This window comes from Centroberyx gerrardi, chromosome 3 (assembly GCF_048128805.1).
Source record: "Centroberyx gerrardi isolate f3 chromosome 3, fCenGer3.hap1.cur.20231027, whole genome shotgun sequence".
Lineage (NCBI taxonomy): Eukaryota > Metazoa > Chordata > Actinopteri > Beryciformes > Berycidae > Centroberyx > Centroberyx gerrardi.
This window is the reverse complement of record NC_135999.1, coordinates 9,489,969-9,512,942: the sequence shown is the minus strand read 5'-3', so window position 1 is coordinate 9,512,942 and position 22,974 is coordinate 9,489,969. Positions and strand designations below refer to the sequence as shown.

Genomic DNA, 22,974 nt, shown 5'->3' with positions numbered 1-22,974 from the left:
TCATACACACACACACACATACACAGAGAGTGAGTGAGGTGCGTCTGAAGCCTACCTTGTAAAGGGAGGTCTAGTCCTGCCTGCATCCTGTCCTGGAGAGAGCCTCCAGCCATCGCTTTGGCATTCTTTCGCTCTGTCATTATCTGGAGGGAGAGGCAGAGAGACAGAGGTATGAGAAAATGGCGTGTAAAAAGAGAAAAGAAATGGGATTCAGTGGCACAGACACAGGGAAGCAGGGGTGAAGAGACAAAAGGGAAAAATTTGTTTAAGTGAAAGAAGATAGGGGAGAAAAAAAGAGATAAAAAAGTCAATAAGGAGCTGAAGGAGCCTGGAGCAGCTTCACCCCGATACTGTCACGCTATCTACCCGTTTCACCTGGGGAGTGCGTGCGCGCGCACACACACACATACACACACACAAACACACACACATTAACCAGGTCACACCCGTCTTTCTAAAGGAGGGTAAAAGCTTTTCCTGCAGTGCCACTCGAATAGGCACAGAAATATGCATGCACACAGACACACTTTCTCTCTCTCTCTCTCTCTCACACACACACACACAAACTCACATACGCAATCCATAAATTATACATGTCATTAATCAAAGAGATTGTCACAGCAAATCTACATCTCAACGCCCCCTGCTGTGACCAGTTCTCCCTCTTCCTGCCTCCATCTTGCTTTCTGTCCCCTTCTTCTCCCTCCAACAAGTCACTCTGTATTAGACGGACATGATGGTCTTCACCTACAAATCCCTCCATGCCCTCGCCCCCCAGTACCTATCTGACCTCCTCCACCCCTATACCCCGTCCCGGAATCTGCGGTCCTCAGACACGGGTCTGCTCTCCACCCCCCACACCAGCCTGCGATCTTTTGGGGACAGAGCCTTCAGTGTGGCAGCCCCCACCCTCTGGAACGCTCTCCCGGCAGAGATCCGCAACGCCCCATCTTTGGACACTTTTTAAAAAATCCTGAGAACCCACCTGTTAACCAAGGCCCATGGCCTCTAGTTAACTCTCTCATCCAGGCAATTATTGCTATTATTGTTTTCTGTTCTTGTTTTATTTGTTTTGTCTGCCTCACTGTGTAAAGCGTCCTTGGGTCTCTTGAAAGGCGCTATATAAATCTAAGCTATTACTATTATTATTATTATTATTACACTACAGGTTGGCTGTGTGATGTAGGAGTGTCAGTATTACCATGAAGAATGTGGAGAAGGGCAAATGGCTCCCAAGGGGGCAAAAAACTAGAAATATAAAGGAGAGGGGAACCATCTCTAATGCAAAAAGAACACGATTTGTTCAAGCTTGGTCGAACAGAGTATCTGCAGCTTTCAGAAACCCAAACCAAACTAATTGAATTAAAGACAAATTGAAACTCTAAATTAAGAAACAAGGCTGGCAAAACCATCGTATTTCCCACTAAACATCGCTAATGAAAATTCAGAAACTCTAAATGGGCAGTGTAAGGAAAAACGACAACAGGAAAGTCCATGAAGTCCAAGTTTGTTCAGTAAATAAAGCAGATACAACAAAAAAAACTGTTTTGCATACCGTACTACTAAGCCTGTTCTATATTAATCTCAGAGTGGGCATGCAGTGCAAAGAAATCTGTCATTGTATGGTGAAAAAATAAGACCTCTAATAATTGTATGTAATGTATTGTAATGTATTTAAGGGATTTTTCAGGCTTTTTCAGGACCTGCGGATACAACCATGGAAATGTGTACACAGGCTGTGGAATACTAAACATGACCATACAATACATGCACACTAGGCAGCACATTTAAATATGTTGACTGGATACACTCTTCCTCAGGCAGCAGATCTGCAGATTGTCTACATTTTCATCTCTGTGACTGTTGGCTTGCATAAATGTGTTCTTTTGGCTTTAGAAGCGGTTCCCCCTTTTCTTATTTCTCTAGGAGTTTCAGTATTGCAGTAATACACAGTATCGGTTTCAAATGAGTTGTGAAAATGACCTTCAGCGCATCGTAACTAACAAACTTCTTACCCGGGAGCAGATCTCATGCAGGCTGGTGGCGATGGCTTTGGCGGGCGTGTCACAGCGGAACACATGACATTTCAGGATCCTTGTGTTTTTATCCCGCGCCACGTACGCAAAGTCCCTGCGGGCGAGGAAAAAACAGAGGGTTAACGAAGGGAGAAAGGAGGGAGGAATGATGGATGAAGAGGAGAAGAAGAGGAGGGTTTGTTGAACTAGTGGGGACAAGAACGATACGGCAAGAATGATGAAGTAGGAGTGTTTATGCGTGTGTGTGTGTGTGTGTGCGTGTGTGTCCAGACTCGAGACTGACAGCGCTGAGAAACAGATGAGAGATGAGCTGACCTTTCTCAGCTTGATGAACACAGGACACACACACACGCACACACACACACACACACACACACACACGCACACGCACACTCAGGTCGATAGACCCCGGGGATCAATAGAGCAGTGTGATGCAGCGGGGAGTTGAACAGAGTGACAGCAGGGAGCAACTTTCCCCTGGGCCCACTGGACCTGAAAACAATTTAATACCGCTGAAAAGAAGGAATAAAAAGAAGATGGACGGGATAAAGGAGGGATTGAGGAATAGAGACGTGGGAGTGCTTTGGAGGAGAAATATAGCTGCACCACGTTAACCGATACAGCACACAGACATATAGATTTAAACTTGTATAAATGCATGTAAAACCAATCGAAATAACTTGCTCGGAGCTGTGTGCCTGTTTAATGCAATGCAATAGGAACCAGGGGCCTCAAGGTTAACAAGATTTCTCAGCCGACCCCCTGGGAGAAACTGTGTGTGCATGTGTGTGTGTGTGTGTGTGTGTGTGTGTGTGTGTGTATGTGTGTGTGTACTTTAAAACTGCTGGGAGACAGGATAGCGGAGGTCACCTTCATTTCCTACATCTGTATGTGTGTGTGTGTGTGTGTGTGTGTGTGCGCGGGAACAGTGTACACAATCAAGAAGCACTTTGAAGACAGAGGGGGGGGGGGGGGGAAACGAGAAGCCGAGGAAATTAAACAATAACGAATATGATGGAGAGAGAGGAGGAATGAAGCGGAGGAATGCGAGTATCTGTTTACCTCTCTCTGTGTCCGAGGAAGCCGGGGGAAGGAAAGGAGGAGGACGGTTAGTGGAAGAAAAGAGAACAAAACCCACTGCACTAAATCCCCTAGTGGGGGACAAGAGGCAAACCTACACCGGCAGCACACACACACACACACACACACACACACACACACACACACACACACACACACACAGGGTTAACCTTGAGTTACGTATTCATTCCTTCTTCCCTCTCCTTTGCTCCGTTGCAACTACTTCCCTTGAGCCTCAATAGCTGAGGATGTGTGTGTCTGTATGTGTGTGTGTGTGTGTGTGTGTGTGTACACAGGTCAAAGCAGCACTGCAGGTAATTTTTTTGCATACATACTCAACTCTTAAAGTGAAAAAAAGCAGAATTGACAGTAAGCGAGAGACACAGAATAAGGTAAGAAGAATACGGGGGCAGAGAGATGTTCCGGATGAGCGCAATTAGCTGTAATTGGCTGCTGATGGTTCGTGTTTCATAAAAGAAATACAGGAAAAAGGCTGGAGTTTTAAAAGCCACATAACAAGGGAGACGCGCGAAAGAGGGAGAGAGGAAAATGAAGTCAGAAACATAATGAGAGAAAAGTAAAGGAGTGGGAGAGGAAATTGGAAGTGAACTGCGGCGACGCAGACGATAAAGATAAAAGACCAAAGACGAGGGCAGAATAAAATATACAGATGAGGAGAGAAGATAAAAGTCAGAGGAAAGAGAGTGGGAGAGAGAGGGAGAGAGAGAGGGAAAAGGGAGCGATATCTCGTTTCTAATATAATCTTATCATAATGCCGACGCCCCTGAAAATGTCAAGGTTGCCGTGGGAATCTGTAATCTCCGTGGCGATAATGAGTTCCATGGCACATGGGGAAAGGGGAGACACGGGGGTAACATTCCTACGCTGACACAACCACTCCAACCTCTGTACGAGTGTGTGTGTGTGTGTGTGTGTGTGTGAGAGAGTGAGAGAGTGAGAGAGAGAGAGAGAGAGAGAGAGAGACCCTAGCTCCTACCAGTTTTCAACTTCAGTAGAATCTTGTTCTTCCCTGACATTTTTAAACCGACTTGTCAAAGCGATAAGGGGAAAAAATCACACAAAAAAAAAAAGCAAAACGAGCAAAAACATGCAGCCATACCAAAATATATTCTATTTACTGTAGACAACTGTTGGCATTTCTGTATTCACACATACGCTTTCAAGTATTTAAAGTATAAAATAAACTGTAGAGTGTATTTTGCCATGCACATGTCATACTATGAAGGCCAGGTTTCGTGCTTAAGGTGTAGTCTTGAATCGCTGTACATTTTAACATTGCAAACAACTTCTCCAAACACAAGGGATTGGGATTAACGCGGCTCTGCTCCCCTATCAAGTAATCCATCGCTAATTAACAGTGCCACCCTCTCTCGCTCAGCCGCACTCTCACACTCAACACACAAAACCCACGCGTGGGCGCACGCACGCATGCACACACACATCAAATCCTCACACACCACCTGAGTTCCTGTGAATTCTGACACGCACATACACACACACACACACACACACACACACTTCACACCGGCTCAGTCAGCCTGTAAAAATCAATCCGCTCGCTACCTGCTCATCACCCTCCGCTACACATGGAGGCCTGATCCATCCGTCTGTCTGTCTTTCTTTCTAGCTACTTACTCCTTCTGTCACTTTGTAATCTCAAACGATGGGGAGAAGCCAAAGTGAGAGAGAGGTACATAGAGACATGAATAAAGAGAGAGAGAGAAAGGAAAGGTATGCTATGATACTCACAGTGCTGTTTTCCTATGTTGGCATGTAATCCCTTAGACACACACACACACACACACACCAGCTATTCCTAGTGGGACTAACTGCATGCGTATACACACTCAACCTGTCTGCTCCACACCCAGTAAGCACTAACCATACCTCCCCCTCAGTCGGCCTCACCCCCCTCTCCCGCTCTCCTCCCAAACCAACCCCCCTCCCTCCCTCCATCTCCTCTCCTCCTCCCTCTGCTGCAGCTGAGGTATTCCCATTGCTCTCTCCCTCTCTTTCTCTGTCTCTCTCTCTCTCTCTCCCCTCCACTCTGTGTGGATGTGGAAGAAAAAAAGGTTACTCAAACAGGATACACATCTTTGTCTTTCTTTGACAGAGTGAGTTTAATTTATAAATATATCCCATATCCCTGCATGTGTGCGTGTGTGTGTGTGTGTGAGATAGAGAGAAAGAGAGAGAGAGATAGAGAGAGGGAGATAGAGAGAGAGATCCCTGAGGCAACAGAATTCTGCAATTCTGCATATGCCAAGAGGTTTTAGCCTTGCCTCTTTCCCTGAGTGTGCTCGTCCTTGTGTGTGTGTGTGTGTGTGTGTGTGTGTGTGTGTGTGTGTGTTTGTGTGTGCGTGCACGTGCCAGCTCGAATTATACAGCAGCTACCACCACTTGTTCTGTCCAAAGTAACCCGGCTGTGCCTGTTAACCTACATACAGCACCTTCCCCATGCAGCAGTGCACAGCCCCCTCTGCTGGAGACACAGTGGCACCACAACAGCACTGACTATTATCAATTCAAAGAAGAATATTATGTTTATATGGAATTTCACTTTAACCTTTACACTACCAGTCAAACGTTTGGACACACCACCTTTTTCTTTATTTTGACTATTTTCCACATTGTAGAATAATAGTAAAGACATCAAAACTATGATATAACACAAATGGAATTATGCAGTGACCAAAAAAAGAGTGAAACAAATCAAAACTCTTATATTTTAGATTCTTTAAAGCAGCCGCCCTTTGCCTTGATGGAAAGGCAAAGGCTTTGGGAAGAAATTCATACACGGGCATCAACTTCACTATTTATATTTGTTTCATGAAACAAATGTCAAGCATTTACGCATAAGCCTTTAGATCAAAATGGCTTTAAGAGAATGAAAAACATTCAATCAAGCATGTCCAAACTTTTGACTGGCGGTGTGTGTGTTATTCTATTCCAGAAACACCCCGCTTCACACTCACACAGCCGGACACATCAGGCGGTGGAGCTGCCCAGCACAACCACAGTCTGCTGCTGTGAGTTCTCCTCTAGTAAGCTGTACTGAGCTGACCTGAGGTGAGAGGGGCGAACAGGCGGTCAGGTGAGGATTTGCGGAGAGAGAGAATCAAGGCCATTCTCTCTCTCCTCCTCTGCTTTGTGTAGACGAATTAATCTTTCATTAGCATCCCTTCATCATCAATCATTCACTCCTCTCTTCTCACTCGGTCACCGCACCATCCGTCTGCCGCTCTCAGTTGTTACCCTGACCTTTTACTGTGCGTGTGTGTGTGTGTGTGTGCGCGTGTGTGTGTGTGTGTGTGTGTGTGTGTGTGTGTGTGTGGGATGCCTCAGTGACTTCATTTACACCTGCGAGCGTTTGGGAAAGAAGCTATAAAACTAAAACCTAGACAATAGAAGCATGGCCAAATAATGGCCACCGAGAGTTATGACCCTTATAATTGGTACATAAGATTATAATTGTTTGGAATATTTTCACTACATAATTATTTTACACGACACAAAGCACTTTGCACTCTCTTAGAAAACCACAACAAACATCTCACACACCGAGGAATAGTCCTGAACAGTTTCATTAAATCAAACCAACTGGGGGAGTTTTAAAAGTTCCAGAACAATATAGACAAATAGTTATGAGCAAAGCACTTACAAATGATTCGATTTTAGCAAATGAATGTGGGGGAGGAGTGGTTGCCATGGTGACTAACCTGCCGTTGTCGCGGCCAACGCCCCAGACCCGGATACTTGCGATTGGCTGAGAGTGGAGCACACTGCGGTCCATGGGGTCGACCAGGTTCAACATGTTGTTCTCCAGCACCAGGTACATGTCTTTCCCCTGGACACAGACACACACACACACACACACACACACACGCAAACACACACACACACACACACACACTTTTCAGATCTCATCACAGAAACATGCAAACCTCATTTCCTACGACTACAGACATTGCAAAAACTAGTCCTTAAAAGGTCAGTTGTTCTCTTTAACTTAACTGTATACCTGCCTGGGTGGGTGTATATGTGTGTGTGTGTGTGTGTGTATGTGTGTGTGTGTGTGTGTGTGTGTGTGTGTGTGTGTGTGTGCCTGTGTCTATACTCTGGCTTTGAAGGCCTCTAAATAAATGATCAAACCCCAAAAAAATGGGAGATGGGAGATGAAAGGTTATTGAAAGAGGAATGAAGCTCTCTCTCTCTCTCTCTCTCTTTCTCCATGTTCTGTCGTTTCACGTTAAACACAACCACTGCAGAGACGTTGCTCTGCTCTCCTCTCTTCATCGCTCTCTCCTCCCCTCCTCCCTCCATCTCATGACATACATTTCAGAACGCTCACCTCTCTCTAACCCTCACCAACTCTCTACAAACACTCCATCACTCCAAATGGCACAGTCTCTCGTTTATTTTTACACGCAAACAATACACACACACACACACACACACACACACAGAGAGAGAGACCCCTCCTTACCTCTCCCCAGATGCCAACGGTGTCTCGGATGTCGTTCTTGCAGTAGGAGAGCTGTCGGATGCAGTTGTTAACGGCGACGCTGCTCTTCCCTGGAGCCAAGTCCTCCTCAGCCATCTCCACCCAGCCCAGCGAGCGCACTGCAAAACACTGGAGGACGCACACACACACACACACACACACACACAATGAAAATGTTAGGACAGGTGATGATACTCTTACCAATGTAGGGTTTTAAGTTCCAAAAGGGCTAAAAGGTCAGTTAGTCTGGTGTGGCCCACTGGGAAGACCATGGCGTTAAAAATGTTCCGGGAGACCACAGTGCTTCAGATAAGAGCTTCCACCAAATAGCATATTATGCCAATGTTATGTTCATTTGATCGAAAACCTTTAAAACAAGGCATTTGAATTTTTATTTCGATTTCAAGGTCACTGGGTTTTGAACCGGCATTTCTAAAAGAACAGCCAGACGCTCTGGACTCCCTACATACAGATTTGAAAGGATAGAGAGATGAAGATAGACAGACAAATTGGCGGATAGGAAGAGACAAGAGAGAGGAGGGACAGTAACAGGGTGAGAGAGCAGACAGAGAATGAGGAAAGTCCCATTTCCATCCATCTGTCCTCATCAAGTATTCATTTGACTTCAGCAGTCCATTCAGAAAGCACTCTGCAGATTGCTGAGATCCATGGGATGAATGAGGCCAGAGAGAGAGGGAGAGAGGGAGAGAGAGAGAGAGAGAGAGAGAGAGAGAGAGAGAGGGAAAGGGACGAGAAAGTAAATGAAGTGACTCATTATACTTTCACACTCAGTAACTGATGGCATCCCAGATTGCTGCGGGCAACCTTGTTAGCCCATGGACCGAATATTTATATTGCATAGAAAACATGCACACATGAACACACACACACACTGCAGTTAAGCTGGGAGTACACACACACACACACACACACACACACACACACCATTCTGTAGTATATTGTAATATATTTTGCTGAAGGCCAAACTAGGACTATCTGCTTATTCTTCCTTTTCTTTTTTCTTACATCCCTTTAAAGAAACTTGCAAAGCCACAGCAGAGACTGGGACATGATGATTAATTATGAGGGGATGCTACATACTGCTGACTTGAAGCTGATTGGGGTTGACGAGTGTCTGGCGCACTCACTCCCTCACTCCCTCACTCCCTCACACACACACACACACTCCCACACACCTCAGTGCTGCCAGGTGCCTGGTGCAAGCTGTACGACTAATCCGGACCAGCAGGTGGCAGCAGCTGCACGACGCACAAACTGTGCGGTCTGGATGATGTTTTATTTTTAAAAATAAAACCTCCGTCTGGGTGGAGCCACCTGGAACTGATGACCTTTCCTGTATGTCACCTCCCCCTTTCTATCTTTCCTGTAACTCTCAACTCTATATTAACCAGCAGAGAAGCAATGTCCTACAAATAACCTCAAAGCATCTGCCTTTACAAGCTACACTTGTAGGTTTTTACATTAATAAACCCAGGTTTGTTCAGTTGTGTGGCTGGTCTGTAGTGTGTACTGCAACTTTCTCCTCCGTTTTCTAAACTTTCAGTACAGAAACTGCTGTTAAGTGGCGTCTTGTTTGTGCTGCTCTAAGCTGAAACTAAACCGGAGAGACATTCCAGGCCTGATACCGCAGTGGCTGTTTGTTGCCATGGATGTGTGTATGCGTGCATGTGTGTGTCAGAGTGTGTTACCGGGCCAGATGCCCTGACGCTAGGTCTGTGTTTGTATCTGGTAACCCTCACAGTGTCACTGTTGCTAAGGATGGTTACTTTCTGCCAGGCAAACACACACAGAAACGGAGAGCAGACAGCTGAAGCAGCAGCGTATCGTCAAGCTGCGTGTTGGCTTTCAACTCTAATCTTCACTGCTTTAATCCATCCAGACATCCATGGGAATGCTACACACATGCTACACACCTTGGAGTGTATTTTAGCCTCGCCGGCACCTGGTGTGGTGTTTCCCAGAACATAATGACTCAGTGTTAGGTCATGTAAATATTTAATTTCTTTGTGAATGCAATTAACTAGACTCCTACATTGAATGTAAGTCCTGAGGTGAAATTTACTGGTAACCAGTACTGGCTGTACTGGTCCCTACATGATTGGACTACATTTTTTAACAAGCCTGCGTCCTTGATTAAAAAAATCAAATCTCTCATTTGAATCTCCGGTTTTAAAATGTTTAAGAAGCCTCGGTCTACAGTAATGCACCAATGTACGGTATGGAGCTGCAGTTCTCAGTCTCACCACTCGGAGGCGGTATTGTTCAGCTATATCCCCTAACAGAATCCCCCCCCCTCCTCCTCCTCCTCCTCCTCCTCACAGACTGGATCACAGACTGCCACCATGATCAACCTAAACACCGCTGGTAAACAAACAGGCGCATGACATAACCAGGCAAAAACATACATCCATTTGTTGGGGGAAAGAGGCCTATAATTTTACAATGTTTGACAGCAGGCTTAGCTAACAGATAAATACAGTTCTGGGGCAAGCAACTGAGATTCTGGCTGAGGTAACACCTTGTAAAATAAAACACAGATCCTCATTTTCGGAGCCAGACTCAGACTTTATTGGAGCCGCTTGAGAATGTGAGGGATGACCTACAATACGTTTTGCATGCCTTCACCCTTAAAATGTGATACATACAGATGTAGGTTGATAATCAGTTTGTGGGGAATAAACTTATTTGTATTAAGGTCAATCCAGTCTCCACAAGCGCAGGTATTCTGCCAGCCACACTAAAATATTTACAGCCTTCTACAGTCAAGAACCACAATAAGGCCACAAAGTCAAGAGCCACAATAACGATGGCTGCTTGTTTGTTACCATACAACTGGAGCGCAACCATTTTGAACTAGGCTAGTCTTTCCCATCCAGACACTTTCAAACTGACTAAGATTGCGGATTACAAGAAAACTGTGCGCCGCATACAGGCATGGAGGCTCTGAACTGAATTCAAGTTAAGGAAAAGGCTTCTCACCTTGGCTTCTGGATCACTGTTGGCACTGTTGGACTCCTCTTCTTCCACTGGTGGAGGGTTCCTGAGAAGAGAGACAATTTAAAGAATTAGGATTATAGAGTGTAGTGAGAAGATGAGTGGTGTGGAGTGACCATTGCAACCATGAACTGCTTCTGTTAACAAGCCTCCTGTGCTCAGTGTGAATTTACAGAGGCGACCGGCAGTCATTACACTGAGGGAAAACATCAGGCCATTTCCTGAGTGTATGAGCTAACATCCTGCTTTGTCTGACCTCATTTAAGTCTAACACTGATTAAGAGCGAGATTAGATATTGCTGAGAAAGAGGGAGAGAGAGAGAGAGAGAGAGAGAGAGAGACAGAGAGAGAGACAGAGAGAGAAAGAAAAGCAAATAAAAGATTGTGCTAATCAATTTCGGTGGCAAGCAGAGGCGCATGTACAGGTGTGTGTGTGCGTGTGTGTGCGTGTGTGTGCGTGTGTGTGCGTGTGTGTGCGTGCGTGCGTGTCTCACCGTAGCTTGAGCGATGCATAGCGAAGCGTAGCGCCCTCAAACTCCTTCAGACTGGGGTCAGGGTTCACCGTGGCCGCCTGCAGGTCCTGCCGCACACAGGTGACATCATCAGAGTGTGCAAACTGACACCGAAATAAACCCCGCATACCAAAACAGCTCTGGCCCAATGAACATCCACCCAAAAAAACACACAAACCTGGCAGAAACCAAGCTTTAATGTAACGCCAAACAGTTTATGCCAGCATGCACCCAAGTCTAGGCAAACGTCCTAGCTGGACGGAGAAATGATGTCGGTGTGTTATGTGTGATGGGGCATGCTGCATCGAGGAAAGAAAAATATTTTGACTTTGGTGGACACACACATACTGTACATACACACACGTGTGCACACACACATTCAGAACTGGAAATATCTGTGCCAGCAGTGAGGAAAGGTGAAATTATTTTAAACCAAATAACTAAAGACAGAAACAACCTGTTGAGTGTCTTGCCGCAGCCAAATAACAAGTGTGTTTTCTTTTATCAGCCATGACCACACGTTACATTTGTAATGTCAAAGCATCGGCCACACATGCTTGTTGCCCAAGCGGTGAATTTCTAACACAAATGCATCAATAAACGCACTAAAAGAGTGGGTGACATTAGGCCACGGACAAAACTCCGACATCGGGTGCGTTATACTTGCCTTCCACACCTCACTATCAATCTTTCCGCCAAATTCACTCCACACCTGCTTCTACACACACCGTTAAAAAACACACACACACATGTACACACAAAGTTGGGAGAGGAGGGGTCAAGATAGAGGTGGGAGGGGTGCGAGGGGAGAAAGACAGAACAAGGCTGTTAGCTAGCTCGCTCACTCCACGCCGGTGCCTGTTGCAATAGGGAGCAGCGCCGCGAAAACATTTCTCAAACGAAAACGGAGAGCTCAGAGTCGGCTGATCACCATTTTAAAATGTTTTCTGAACTGTTTGTCGCTCCTATTGAACATTCACCAAGCTACCGAGAATCTACTGATTCTGGATTAGTAGAATAGGAACATGTATATGATTCAAATATACACATACAGATGCTGCAGGAATCCGTATTTCTATCACAGCCGCGCACACATTTCCGCACAGAAGGAGAGATAGACTAAGGCCCAACTCTGAGACGGAGGAGAACTAGGGCAGAGGTGGAGACTGGAGGAGGTGTGGAACGTTTGTAAGGATCCTACCTTGTCGTCGTCTTCGTGGTGCTGAGAGCCGCACTCCGGATCGGGCATCCCCAGTATAGAGGAGGAGCGGGGCTAGAGAGAGAGGGAGAGGGAGGGAGAGAGAAAGAGAGAGAGAGAGAGAGACAGGGCGTAGCATTATAGCACAATGTTTAGCTGGCAGATCAAGATCTTGATAATGACAAATCATTGAGGAAATGCTTGCTGTTCCAATTCATTACTATGTCACTGTCGCCATTCGTCCTCCACCATGTTGTCTGTCTGCCATTTTGGCTCTCTGCACGACTGGCTAATACCTGAGGAGCCGGCAGGTCAATCGCTCCTCTCGTTCTGGCACATCTATCTGTCAACATCAGTCCACTCCCTCTGGGTCGATGTTTTATCTACACCATCCTCCTCTATCAATCTCCTTTCCTCTCTCCGCTTCTCTCCATCTTTCTGCTTGATTGACTGATTGACTGACTGATGTTCCTGCATTCCTGTTTTCTTTCGCTAGATAGGAGTATTGATAGTCCTCCTGCTCGCTCTCACACTCTTTACTCTTCTTTCTTCTTCTGTTTTTCTGCAAATCCTCTACCAATATCTCAGTCCGGACCACAGGAAAACAAGGATATAGAATCATATACACTGTTTTACCCTCTGAAATGACCACAGCCAAGATCTACAACCGGCCCAACAAAGAAATCTTACAAAACCATTACCACAGACAGTAGAGTAAAACTGAGACTCTTAGACAGGAACACAGTGTTTGTTGGTAACTTACAAAGTAGCAGCTGTTGACGAATCCGCATGAGGGGATTGTGGTCTCGTGAGTGGAGAGAGGCTCCACTGAGCTGTCGGAGGTGGTGCTGCCCGAACGGGTCGACGCTCCGAAGAACACCTCCGCCTGGCATGACTGCACACACACACACACACACACACACGAGCACAATGATGAAAGGCTGCTGTCTTTAACACTTATGCACTGATGTATACTGCCATACTGTATGTCCTGCAGAGGCAGTAGCAGCTATTCAGGGATTGGTAAAAACTGTTTGATTTTCTCCATTCATGCTTGTGTGGATCTTTGACATTTTAGATTACATTAACAATGCATGGCTTGGTCTCAAGGTCATGACAGGTTTTCTGCAGGTGGAAGACACTGGGTACTCGTCTCGTCATATTAATTGTTTATAACTGTATATCACAATGTTAGTTTCTATAATTAATAATCATAGAATACTACAGCATTTCATTTCATTTAGAATATCTGTTGTTGTTGAAAATAGTCAAGAGGTTGAAATAAGATGCAATAAAATAAGTTTGTTCCTCAATTCATGAAGACTAATACTATAGAAAATACAACTGATTTTATTTATTCAGTTGAATTTTGTATTTTACACTTAATTACATTTTGCCTCTTTCATGCTGTAAAGCACTTTGTAACATTTGTTTTGAAAAGTGCTATATAAATAAAGTTTATTATTCTTATTTATTATAATAACCATAACTAATAATCATGATGACGCTATCTAGCAAAATCTACAGCTATCGGTCCTACATGACCTTCATCAGGACAAAAAAAAAATGTTTTTGCTTCGATATTTAAATCTATCTGCATTATTTTCTTCCCACTCTTCCTTCTCTTTAAATCATAACTGGATTGTGTTCAGACTGTACTCCGATCACAATCTGCCAGATCCGCTAGCCATCCGTTACCCATCACTTAATGCATCTTGGCGTGATCCCATCATAAATACATTAACTGTAACGACGACTGTGACTGAGGCCAAAGTGAGCTGTCAGTTACAGGAAAAAGGCAACATTCACAATATGTGTGTGTGAATGAGTATCCCTCTGTCCTGCTGCCTCTCACCTCATGGTCAGGTGTGGGCGAGGGGGTGAGCGAGCCCAGGGAGTGTTTGCGCGGTGTGGAGGCAGTGTGGTCGCCCAGGGCCTGGGGCTCCGTCTGCCCAGCGGGCGCAGGGCGCGCGGCGGGCCTCTCCCACTGGGTGGTGCCCGTAGGAATGTGCCAGTAGTAGATACCGGCCATGTCTGTGATCTTCTTCCATCCCGGAGGCAGGTCCGGGTCCGTCTGGAATGACTGCTCACTCCAGATATCTGGTGGGGGAAACACACACACACACACACACAAACAATGATTGAGATTAATTAAATTAACAGATTGCCAACATATATACAAACGCATGCGTACACACGCACACGCTCCAAGACACACACAAAGTTTGTTTCACTTCCAAATTGGCCTGAGCTAAATGGAAATTAACCCTCCCCTTGCTAATATACTGAGTTATATCAACATCTGACTGGGATTACTAGCATCTGCTACAGCTGTCGTTTGGATGGACGTGTCTTTCCACAGACCAACAGCTGACTTAAACCTGTTAAGCACTGCCATTATATCCGCCTTAACAACACACACACACACACACACAAATTTAACTGCATAGCTCAAAAAATGTACATGAAAGAAATCACACAACCACATGCAAACATGCCCAAACACACATCAAATTCAGAATAGTGGAGTGGAAGTCAGATGAGGTCCATGTGAGCTGATCAAAGGCAAAAACACTGCGCTATATACAGAATATTCCACCAAGGAAGCAAATGAGGAATTATTCTCTGTCCTCAGTTATTCTATTAGCCCATTCTCCTGACCCAGTTTCTTACACAATCCACTCTGTGAACCAGTTTAAGCGACCGGGTGATACATAATCAAAAGTTACAGTATGATAGACAAACACAGGACCAACAGTCTGCAAATGGATGGGCTGCCCATTGTCCTTAATGATGCTACAAGCAGGATTATCTCAGCTATCGATGCCGAATTAGTTGTGAGGACACATGCTAATATGAGCAACAAATAACAACTCAGTAGCGATGCTTTCTATGCCGAGGTCTAAGAAACTTCTCTAGTCGACAAGTTCTACATCAAAACCAGCTGAGAGGGGGAAATGATTTCAGGTGGCAATACCGCACTGCTGCTACAGAACATAGCGCAGATGGTTGTTATCATAATTTATTTGACAGTGATACGTTTAGAGGAAATCCTACACCGATTACCTTGAAAACACACACACACACACACACACACACACAACCTGACCCTGTATGCAGATGGAATCGCAGTACTTATATCAATCTTTCTTTTATCACTTATGCTCTAAATGGCATCTCATCTGAAGGTTACAGTTTCCTGGCACTCAAGCAAGTGAGTGAAACACACACACACATACACACAAACACAGAGCTATCACTGGCATCTGTTTGTGTGTGTGTGTGTGTGTGTGTGTGTGTGTGTGTGTATGGTGTGTGTGTGTGTGTGGGTGTGTGAGGGTGATGTACTAGCAGGTAGTAAAGATGATATGACACTGCATTAGGTGGTGTAGCAGCTCATAAAGGTGATATAAGGTCTGAGGGACTGGTTAGCTGTTGCTGTGTGTGTGTTTGTGTGTGTGCATGCGTGTGTGTGTGTGTGTGCATGTGTGTGTGTGTGTGTGTGTGGACAAGGACTTCTCGAACTGCTGACCAGGCTGATAAAACACAGCCCATGGGCCTGTTGCCACGACAGCAGGCCATATGTCATCATGACGACTGGGTCAGTCCAGATTGAGATGGAATTCACACACACACACACACACACACACACACACACACACACACACACACAATCACATTAGTTACTAAAGCTTCAGTTTATTTAATGGAAGAGAACTCGGTCACAAAGCTTAGCACAAAGCGCACATCCCTTGGGGCTGGAGAGTGTGCATTAGAGCAAGGAGCTGTGAAGCAGTGCCTTCTGGGAGATGCAGTCTTTTATGGGCGAAAAAAATTAGGTCAGAGCCAATAAAACTACAGCAGAGAAGAATCGGAGTGGCTCTGTCTGCTACGGGCGAGAGAGGAGGAGATGATGACTCCTGATGAGGAGCGGGGGCCGGGATCAGATGAATAGATTACTGGCAGTGAATTAACTAGAACCATCACACACGTAGACGTGGACTGAAGCCTGTACCAGCACACACACACACACAGAGGGAGAGAGAGAGAGACAGAGAGGGAGAGAGAGACAGAGAGGGAGAGAGAGAGAGTGCTGGCTGATTTAGTGCCGTGCTGGCTTGGCTCTTGCCTCTACGCAGTACATCATGGCAGGAAGTTACCAGCGCTACTTTCTGTAAGCACCGTGAGCCTCTCTGACGGCCGTGTGGAACTGACGGGAAAACTCTCAGCACGCTAACACCGAGGCTAACGATTAGCTCGCACGTATGCAGCTCGGGGCGCTGTGCCATCGCCCGGGCTACGTAGCAGTTAGCCTGTGGTAGCCTCGGTTAGCATGCAGCCCCATGCCAGAGCAGAGTTGAGCAGAGGGGGAGGGGAGAGCACGGAGCTTCAAAACACACACACACACACGCACGCACGCACAGACACACACACACACGCACACGCTCTCTGCTGCAAACGACACCGCACATAGACTGATTTCACATCATCACAGCCACACCGAAGCATACATTCAATCACAAACTCACACACACACACAAATACCACACACATCCACGCAGACACCCATGGCAGGCATTTAGTGCACACACACACACACACACACACACACACACACACACACACACACAAGCAAGCAAACGATGCCATTACAGACACAAACTTCATCCCCGTCGGAAAAGACGTGCACACCTACCCACGCACAGGCAAACACACACAGACACACACACACACACACACACACACACACACACACACACACAGACAGCGTTCGAACTCTAGCCCCACACTGTGGTCTCCTACGACTCCCGCAGATGTACCTACCCTCGTAATTGACAATCACAATGGCCAGCATGTAGTCTTTCCCCAGCATCATAGTTAGCTAGCTGCCTCTCACACAGCAAAAAACGGTGCGGTACACAGGAGAAAACCCCAGACAGAGAGAGAGAGAGAGAGGGAGAGAGAGAGAGAGGGAGAGGGAGAGGGAGAGAGGGAGAGGGAGAAAAAGAGAGAAGAGAGAGGGACATAGAAAGACAGCGAGGCGGAGAGGGAGGGAGAAAGTGACGTGAAGAGAAAGGCAGAGAAAGAGAGAGAGGGGAGAAAGAAGGGGAAAGAAAGGAGTGAATGAAAGTGATGGGGGGTACAGGCGAGGAGGGAGGGAGACGGAGAGGCAGAGGAGGAGGAAGAGAGAGAGAGAGAGAGGTTGTGTATTCCCTGCAGCTGAGCTATGTTTGCTGTTGTTGTCTCACCCTCCTCTATCTAGAACATCAACAACATCAACAGCTCAAATCAGCCTGCCCTCCCTTTTCCTGTCCCAAAACAAACACACACACACACACACACACACACACACACACACGCACGCACACATATGCACACGCGGAAAGAAACTGGCAATTTGGCACACTCATCTCCATCAGACAAACGTCTATGTTTATCCCTCTATCCCTCTCTCCCTCCTTCCCATCTTCCCCTAAGCCTCTCTCGGTTGTCCTGGCAACCCCAGATCATCTTTCTTTCAGTATCATATCCAGTGGAGGCACGATGAGGAGGAGGAGGAGGAGACAGGGAGAAAAGGAGGAGGAAGGGACCGGTAGACTGAGGGACAGAGTGATTTAAGTGAGTGAGTGAGTGAATGAGTGAGAGAGAGAGAAAGACAGAGAGAGAGAGGGAGAGAGAGAGAGAGAGAGAGAGAGAGAGAGAGAGAGAGAGAGAGAGAGAAAGGCAGACAGAGAGACAAAGCAAATTACAATGTTATCTGGCCCTAAACAGAGAATATTAATTAGCAGAATATCTCTTTACTGTCAGAGATATAAAGCAGAGACAGATCCTCACCAAGTACAGGCTCAGTGACCACCAATTGCCAATTGAAACAGGAAGACATAAGAAATCATGGCAACCAAAAGAAAACAGAATATGTGGTCACTGTTCGACAGGTGAGGTCGAGACGGAGATGCACTTCCTCCTAAAATGTCCAAACTAGGAATTGTCTTAGGAGCAGGAAACACAGCAGATCTGACTGCACAATATATATTAGCCTGCCACAACCTGAGGAACAGTGAGTGACACACATACGCACATACACATGTGCACGCACACACACACACACACACACACACACACAGAGAGCAAGCACCTGAATGTCTGACTGTCTCTGAGAAAGACTGTGCACGTTGCCATACTGTGTGTATCCACATCCAACTAATGTGCATTTGCAAGTTCTTTAACAGAATGTTAACAATGCATGTGGTTGTGTCAGAATGTGAGGGCAGCATGTAAATGACCTTTCTCAACTCTGCATGTGTGCACGTTTGTGTGTATGTGTGTGTGTATATGTGTGTGTGTGTGTGTTTGTGTGTATATATATGTGTGCGAGTGTGTGTGTGTGTGTGTGTGTGTGTGTGTGTGTTTTGGCTCCTTTGTGTGAAAGCAGTGTCGTACTGGCCCTCTAACCCGCAATGTCCACACAGGAATCTGACACACACCTGGGAAAACAACAAGGCTTTGTCAGTATGAGAGAGAGAGAGAGAGAGAGAGAGAGAGAGAGAGAGAGAGAGAGAGAGAGAGAGGGAGAGAGAGAGAGAGAGTAGACAGAGACAGTAGGTGGACAGGCAGACAGGAGGGCAGAGCAGCAGGGAGGCCTGATAGATATAAGACCACTATATTTGTTGCATCTCCATAAATTCAACATGAATGATGCCAGTACTGTGAATATCGACTCTCCGGCAAACCAATCGATCGTCGGTAGGACAATCAGTCTTAACTAGAGACTACAGTACCTCTAACGTCTGCTTTTTGTCTTCGTTCATCAATACACACACATTGATCTACACAAAACACACGGCCATCCATAAGAGCTTGGGGAACGAATCAGAAGACAAGCCGCCTCAAAGACAATCAAGGGGGAAAGCGGGACAAAAGAACATAGGAAGTAGATTCCCCCGTAATGACAGGATGAGGGAACGCACAAGCATTCTGGAGGACAAGCTGCCGGTAATCGTAGCTGAAGAGAGATTAAATACACCGATGCTCAGACACTTCAACTCGTGAGGGAAAAGTGAGTCATCAGAGAGCCGGAGCAGATGCATTCTGGGGGACAAAGCAAGCAAGGAGGCTCAACAGCTCTTAGGAGGGGGCTGTGAACAGCTGAGAGCGTGTCAGAGGTGAGGGCCGCCGGTCAGGAGGAGACAGCCGCGTGTTTCGTGGCGTGTCGTACAACAAAGGACAAGGCAGAGGGGTTTTAAGGGTCCAATTAAATACAACAGCCAGCTTTTTACATAACGCTGACAAAGAAGTGCGACTACATGACTAGACTTTCTGCAGAGGTAGGCAACAAGCGAGTATAGGCAAGTAAAGCCCACCGACAGAGGTGATGACTAATCCAAACTTCGTCACTGTGGTTGAAATTTACCCCTTAAGTGAACTTAAGTAGCTTAAACGAGAAGGAAAAGGCAAGAAAAACAACTCTGTCTATATCCTTCCGCAATCTCATGCACATTTTATATCTAATGAGTGTGTCAACAACAACTGATATATTCAAACCCACAGTATATTTTCATATATTCAAACCTAGGATATCCTAAGCCCCCACATTTTGGATTCCTGATTATACACCTATACATATACAGGTATAGAGTTCATAGGGTTTACATGAAAACACATTGGTTCATCAAGACGGGCTGGGAAGAACAGGATAGAAACATGGGATTCTAGAGAACAAACTCATTTTAACCCAAACCCTAAACAGAGGATAAACATTTCCCTGTCTGAGAGACTCAGCGAATCCGCATGTTGGACCAACAGACCTGGGGATCAGAGCAGGATAAACACTAAAGCTTTTCTCATAACACACACAGCCACAGGTACATATGGAAGAGCTTAACTATAATACTGCAGGTTCACCGTCCTCCATGTGTGTGTTTGTCTAAGTGTGTGTGTGTGTGCGTGTGTGTCCAAACTATGAATATTTACAGCCTGTTTGCAACCCCATGTTCTCGGTGCACTGCAGCAGGAGAAAGAAAGAGGGGAAGGAGAGGAAAAATAAAGGAAGAGAAAGATATTGAATCAAAAAAGGAGATGGATGAGACTAGGGGAAAAGAAGAGAGACAACAGAAAAGGTTACAGAACGACAGAAAGGGCAAGATCTTGGGAGAGAGACAATAAAACAAAGGGGATTGGCACTGGAGGAGAAACCAAAGGGAGAAAGAGAGAGAGATAAAGGGAGCTGTAGATTTCAAACTTACTCATGACAAGCCCACAGGCTACTGACCACATACACACACACGCACACACGCACACACACACACACACAGGACACACAGGACACAGCTTGAAACAGGAAGCAGCTGACCTAGCTTCCCATCCACCCCTGGGGTTACAAGGGCACTTCCCGTCTCAGAGGGATTCTGGGAGATTTACTGGAGGCTTTACTGTTTGTTATTCTGTTCCAGCCGTGACTGGGTTTAGGACATGCACACACGCACACACACACACACACACACACACATACACACACACACATACACACACACACTCGGTCACAAGAGAACATGTCATCAGGAGAGAGGACAGGGAAATCACTAAATAGCAGAGAGGAAAGGAAAACACACCAGAGCTAAGCAGCTGTCACACACTCACATGTACACACAGCCCAATGTCAGTGAATGACAGTGACTTTTAAATTTCCTTTACTAAACTTGTTGCAGATACAACAGCGTGTTTAGTGTGTGTGTGTGTGTGTGTGTGTGTGCGTGTGTGTGTACCTGTCTCCTCCGGGGAGTTGCTCTCCTGGGACAAGGTGGTCCAGCTAGACTCTTCGTCACTCGGGTTCAGATTCTGGATACGGTTCAGCGCACAGTCTGTCTTTGCGCCCGTCCTCCTGTCCTTCTTGGTCTCCGGGGAGGAGGAGGAAGAGGAGGAGGAGCAGGAGGCCACGGAGAGCAGGGGCGTGTCCTCCGGGCTCGCCTGCCGGGGCGGGGAGGGCGGGGGGGGCACCGGAGAGTCTTTGCCCAATTTGAGGAGCTTGAGGCTCGGGTGGAGGTCCGAGATGAGCTCCTGGCCCGGAGGAACTTTGTGGTTCTCCACGGGACTCTCGCTTTTAATCACCAGTAAAGGCCTCTTCTCTTCCTCCTCTTCTTCCTCCTCCTCCTCCTCCTCCTCCCCCACCACCACCTCATCGCCGTCTTCCTCGATCTTCATCTTTGACATCATCTCCTTCTCGGACAGGATGCTGATGTCGTCGCTGTCCTCCGTCTCGATGTTCGTGTTGCCGTTCAGTTTGATATTACAGTCTACGCCCGACTCCGTTTTCTGCTCGCCGTCTGCGTTGGTGTTGGGGTCGGGCTGCGGGTCGCCGTCTAGCTTGATGATGTCATCGTCTCGGTCGTTATTGGTCAGAGTGTGAGTATCGCGCTCGCCGCTTGTGTTGACGTTGAGGTCGTCGGAGTTAGGCTCAGGGTCGGTCGGGTCGGGGCCAGTTGTGTTTTTGTTGTGGTCTTGACCGGCTTTGCGGAGCTGGTTGACCCCGTTCTTGGCTAGTTTGGGGTTGTTCGGGGTCGACGACTGCGGCGATGTCGGTGACGACGAAGTCGGCGCTCCTTCTCCGAGGCCCATGGCGGACTGGATACTGGTGAGCGCGTACTTCTTCCGACACTTGGGAGGCGTGGCAGAGCCCTGTTTGATGACATCGCCGCTGAGTAGCTGGTTGTGGGAGGAGCGGAGGCTGAGTGAAGTGGGAGGCGTGGCAGCAGGGCCGTTACGATTGGTCACATCCACTGACATCATCATGGCACAAGACAGGTCAGCTGTAAGAGAGAGAGAGAAAAGGGAACAGGAAGTGAGTATGTAAATCCGAGTATCTATATATGTTTTTCGACATGAGGCTGATTGTTGTAGAGTATTAAGATAAGATTACATTTTAATGATTCTCATGGGCAAATAACGTTACTGCAGCAGCAGAACAGCATTGAGAATAGACCATATTGAAGACAATGCAACAAATATTCACAGCAAAAAAAAAAAAAAACATATTGAAGGAAATAGAACAAATAGAACAAATTAAATTTAAAGATACAGCAATTTTATCATGCTAATAAAGAATTCGTATTGGCTTTTCACTGTGTTGGCTAGTGACAGCAGTCTACTGATAAATTTACAGCATATATGCAGCATATACAGTATGTGTGCAAATGTGTATTGTTTGCTACTCAAATTCAAACTTAATTGAGAATACATATCTATAGTATTTGCCACACAATGACATAACCAAGGATTGTTTTTCTTTATCTTGCACTGCAAGTTAATCACTCCAAGGCATTCATCGAACAGATGTCAACTCTTTGAGAGTTGTACTGGATGCATTCAGACCTTCTTAAATTCTTTAGAGACAGTTAACTTTCACACTTACAAATGTGCAGCCTACAGTACTGAACTCATGCAACTGCAAACCACAGTGTGGAAGCCAATAGAGCAGGGATGGGCAGCCATGTACCATGGTGGTCTGCAAGTTTTCATTCCAACCAAACACTGAACACAAACACAACCTTCAGCCACAGAAGAGGAACTAATCAGTGAAATCACCTGGTGTGGTGTTTGGTTGGAATGGAAACC

The 22,974-nt window shown here is 46.2% G+C and overlaps 1 protein-coding gene across 2 annotated transcripts in view; it reads right to left on the bottom strand.

Moving 5' to 3' along the window:
- The window catches only part of apbb2b (amyloid beta (A4) precursor protein-binding, family B, member 2b), a 44,712-nt gene that overhangs the window by 6,007 nt on the left and 15,731 nt on the right, over nt 1-22,974 (bottom strand). Inside the window, exons 5-15 of one of the 2 annotated variants that reach the window (XM_078282550.1) lie at nt 21,129-22,169; nt 14,222-14,466; nt 13,130-13,261; nt 12,370-12,441; nt 11,836-11,886; nt 11,151-11,236; nt 10,642-10,702; nt 7,624-7,770; nt 6,857-6,984; nt 2,016-2,130; nt 56-143 (exon numbers count right to left, since the gene is read on the bottom strand). In XM_078282550.1, the coding sequence (XP_078138676.1) occupies nt 56-143; nt 2,016-2,130; nt 6,857-6,984; nt 7,624-7,770; nt 10,642-10,702; nt 11,151-11,236; nt 11,836-11,886; nt 12,370-12,441; nt 13,130-13,261; nt 14,222-14,466; nt 21,129-22,169 (2,166 nt within the window). Of the gene's footprint in view, nt 1-55; nt 144-2,015; nt 2,142-6,856; nt 6,985-7,623; nt 7,771-10,641; nt 10,703-11,150; nt 11,237-11,835; nt 11,887-12,369; nt 12,442-13,129; nt 13,262-14,221; nt 14,467-21,128; nt 22,170-22,974 lie in introns of those variants that run through there. The other variant, XR_013504286.1, reaches the window with a different exon arrangement.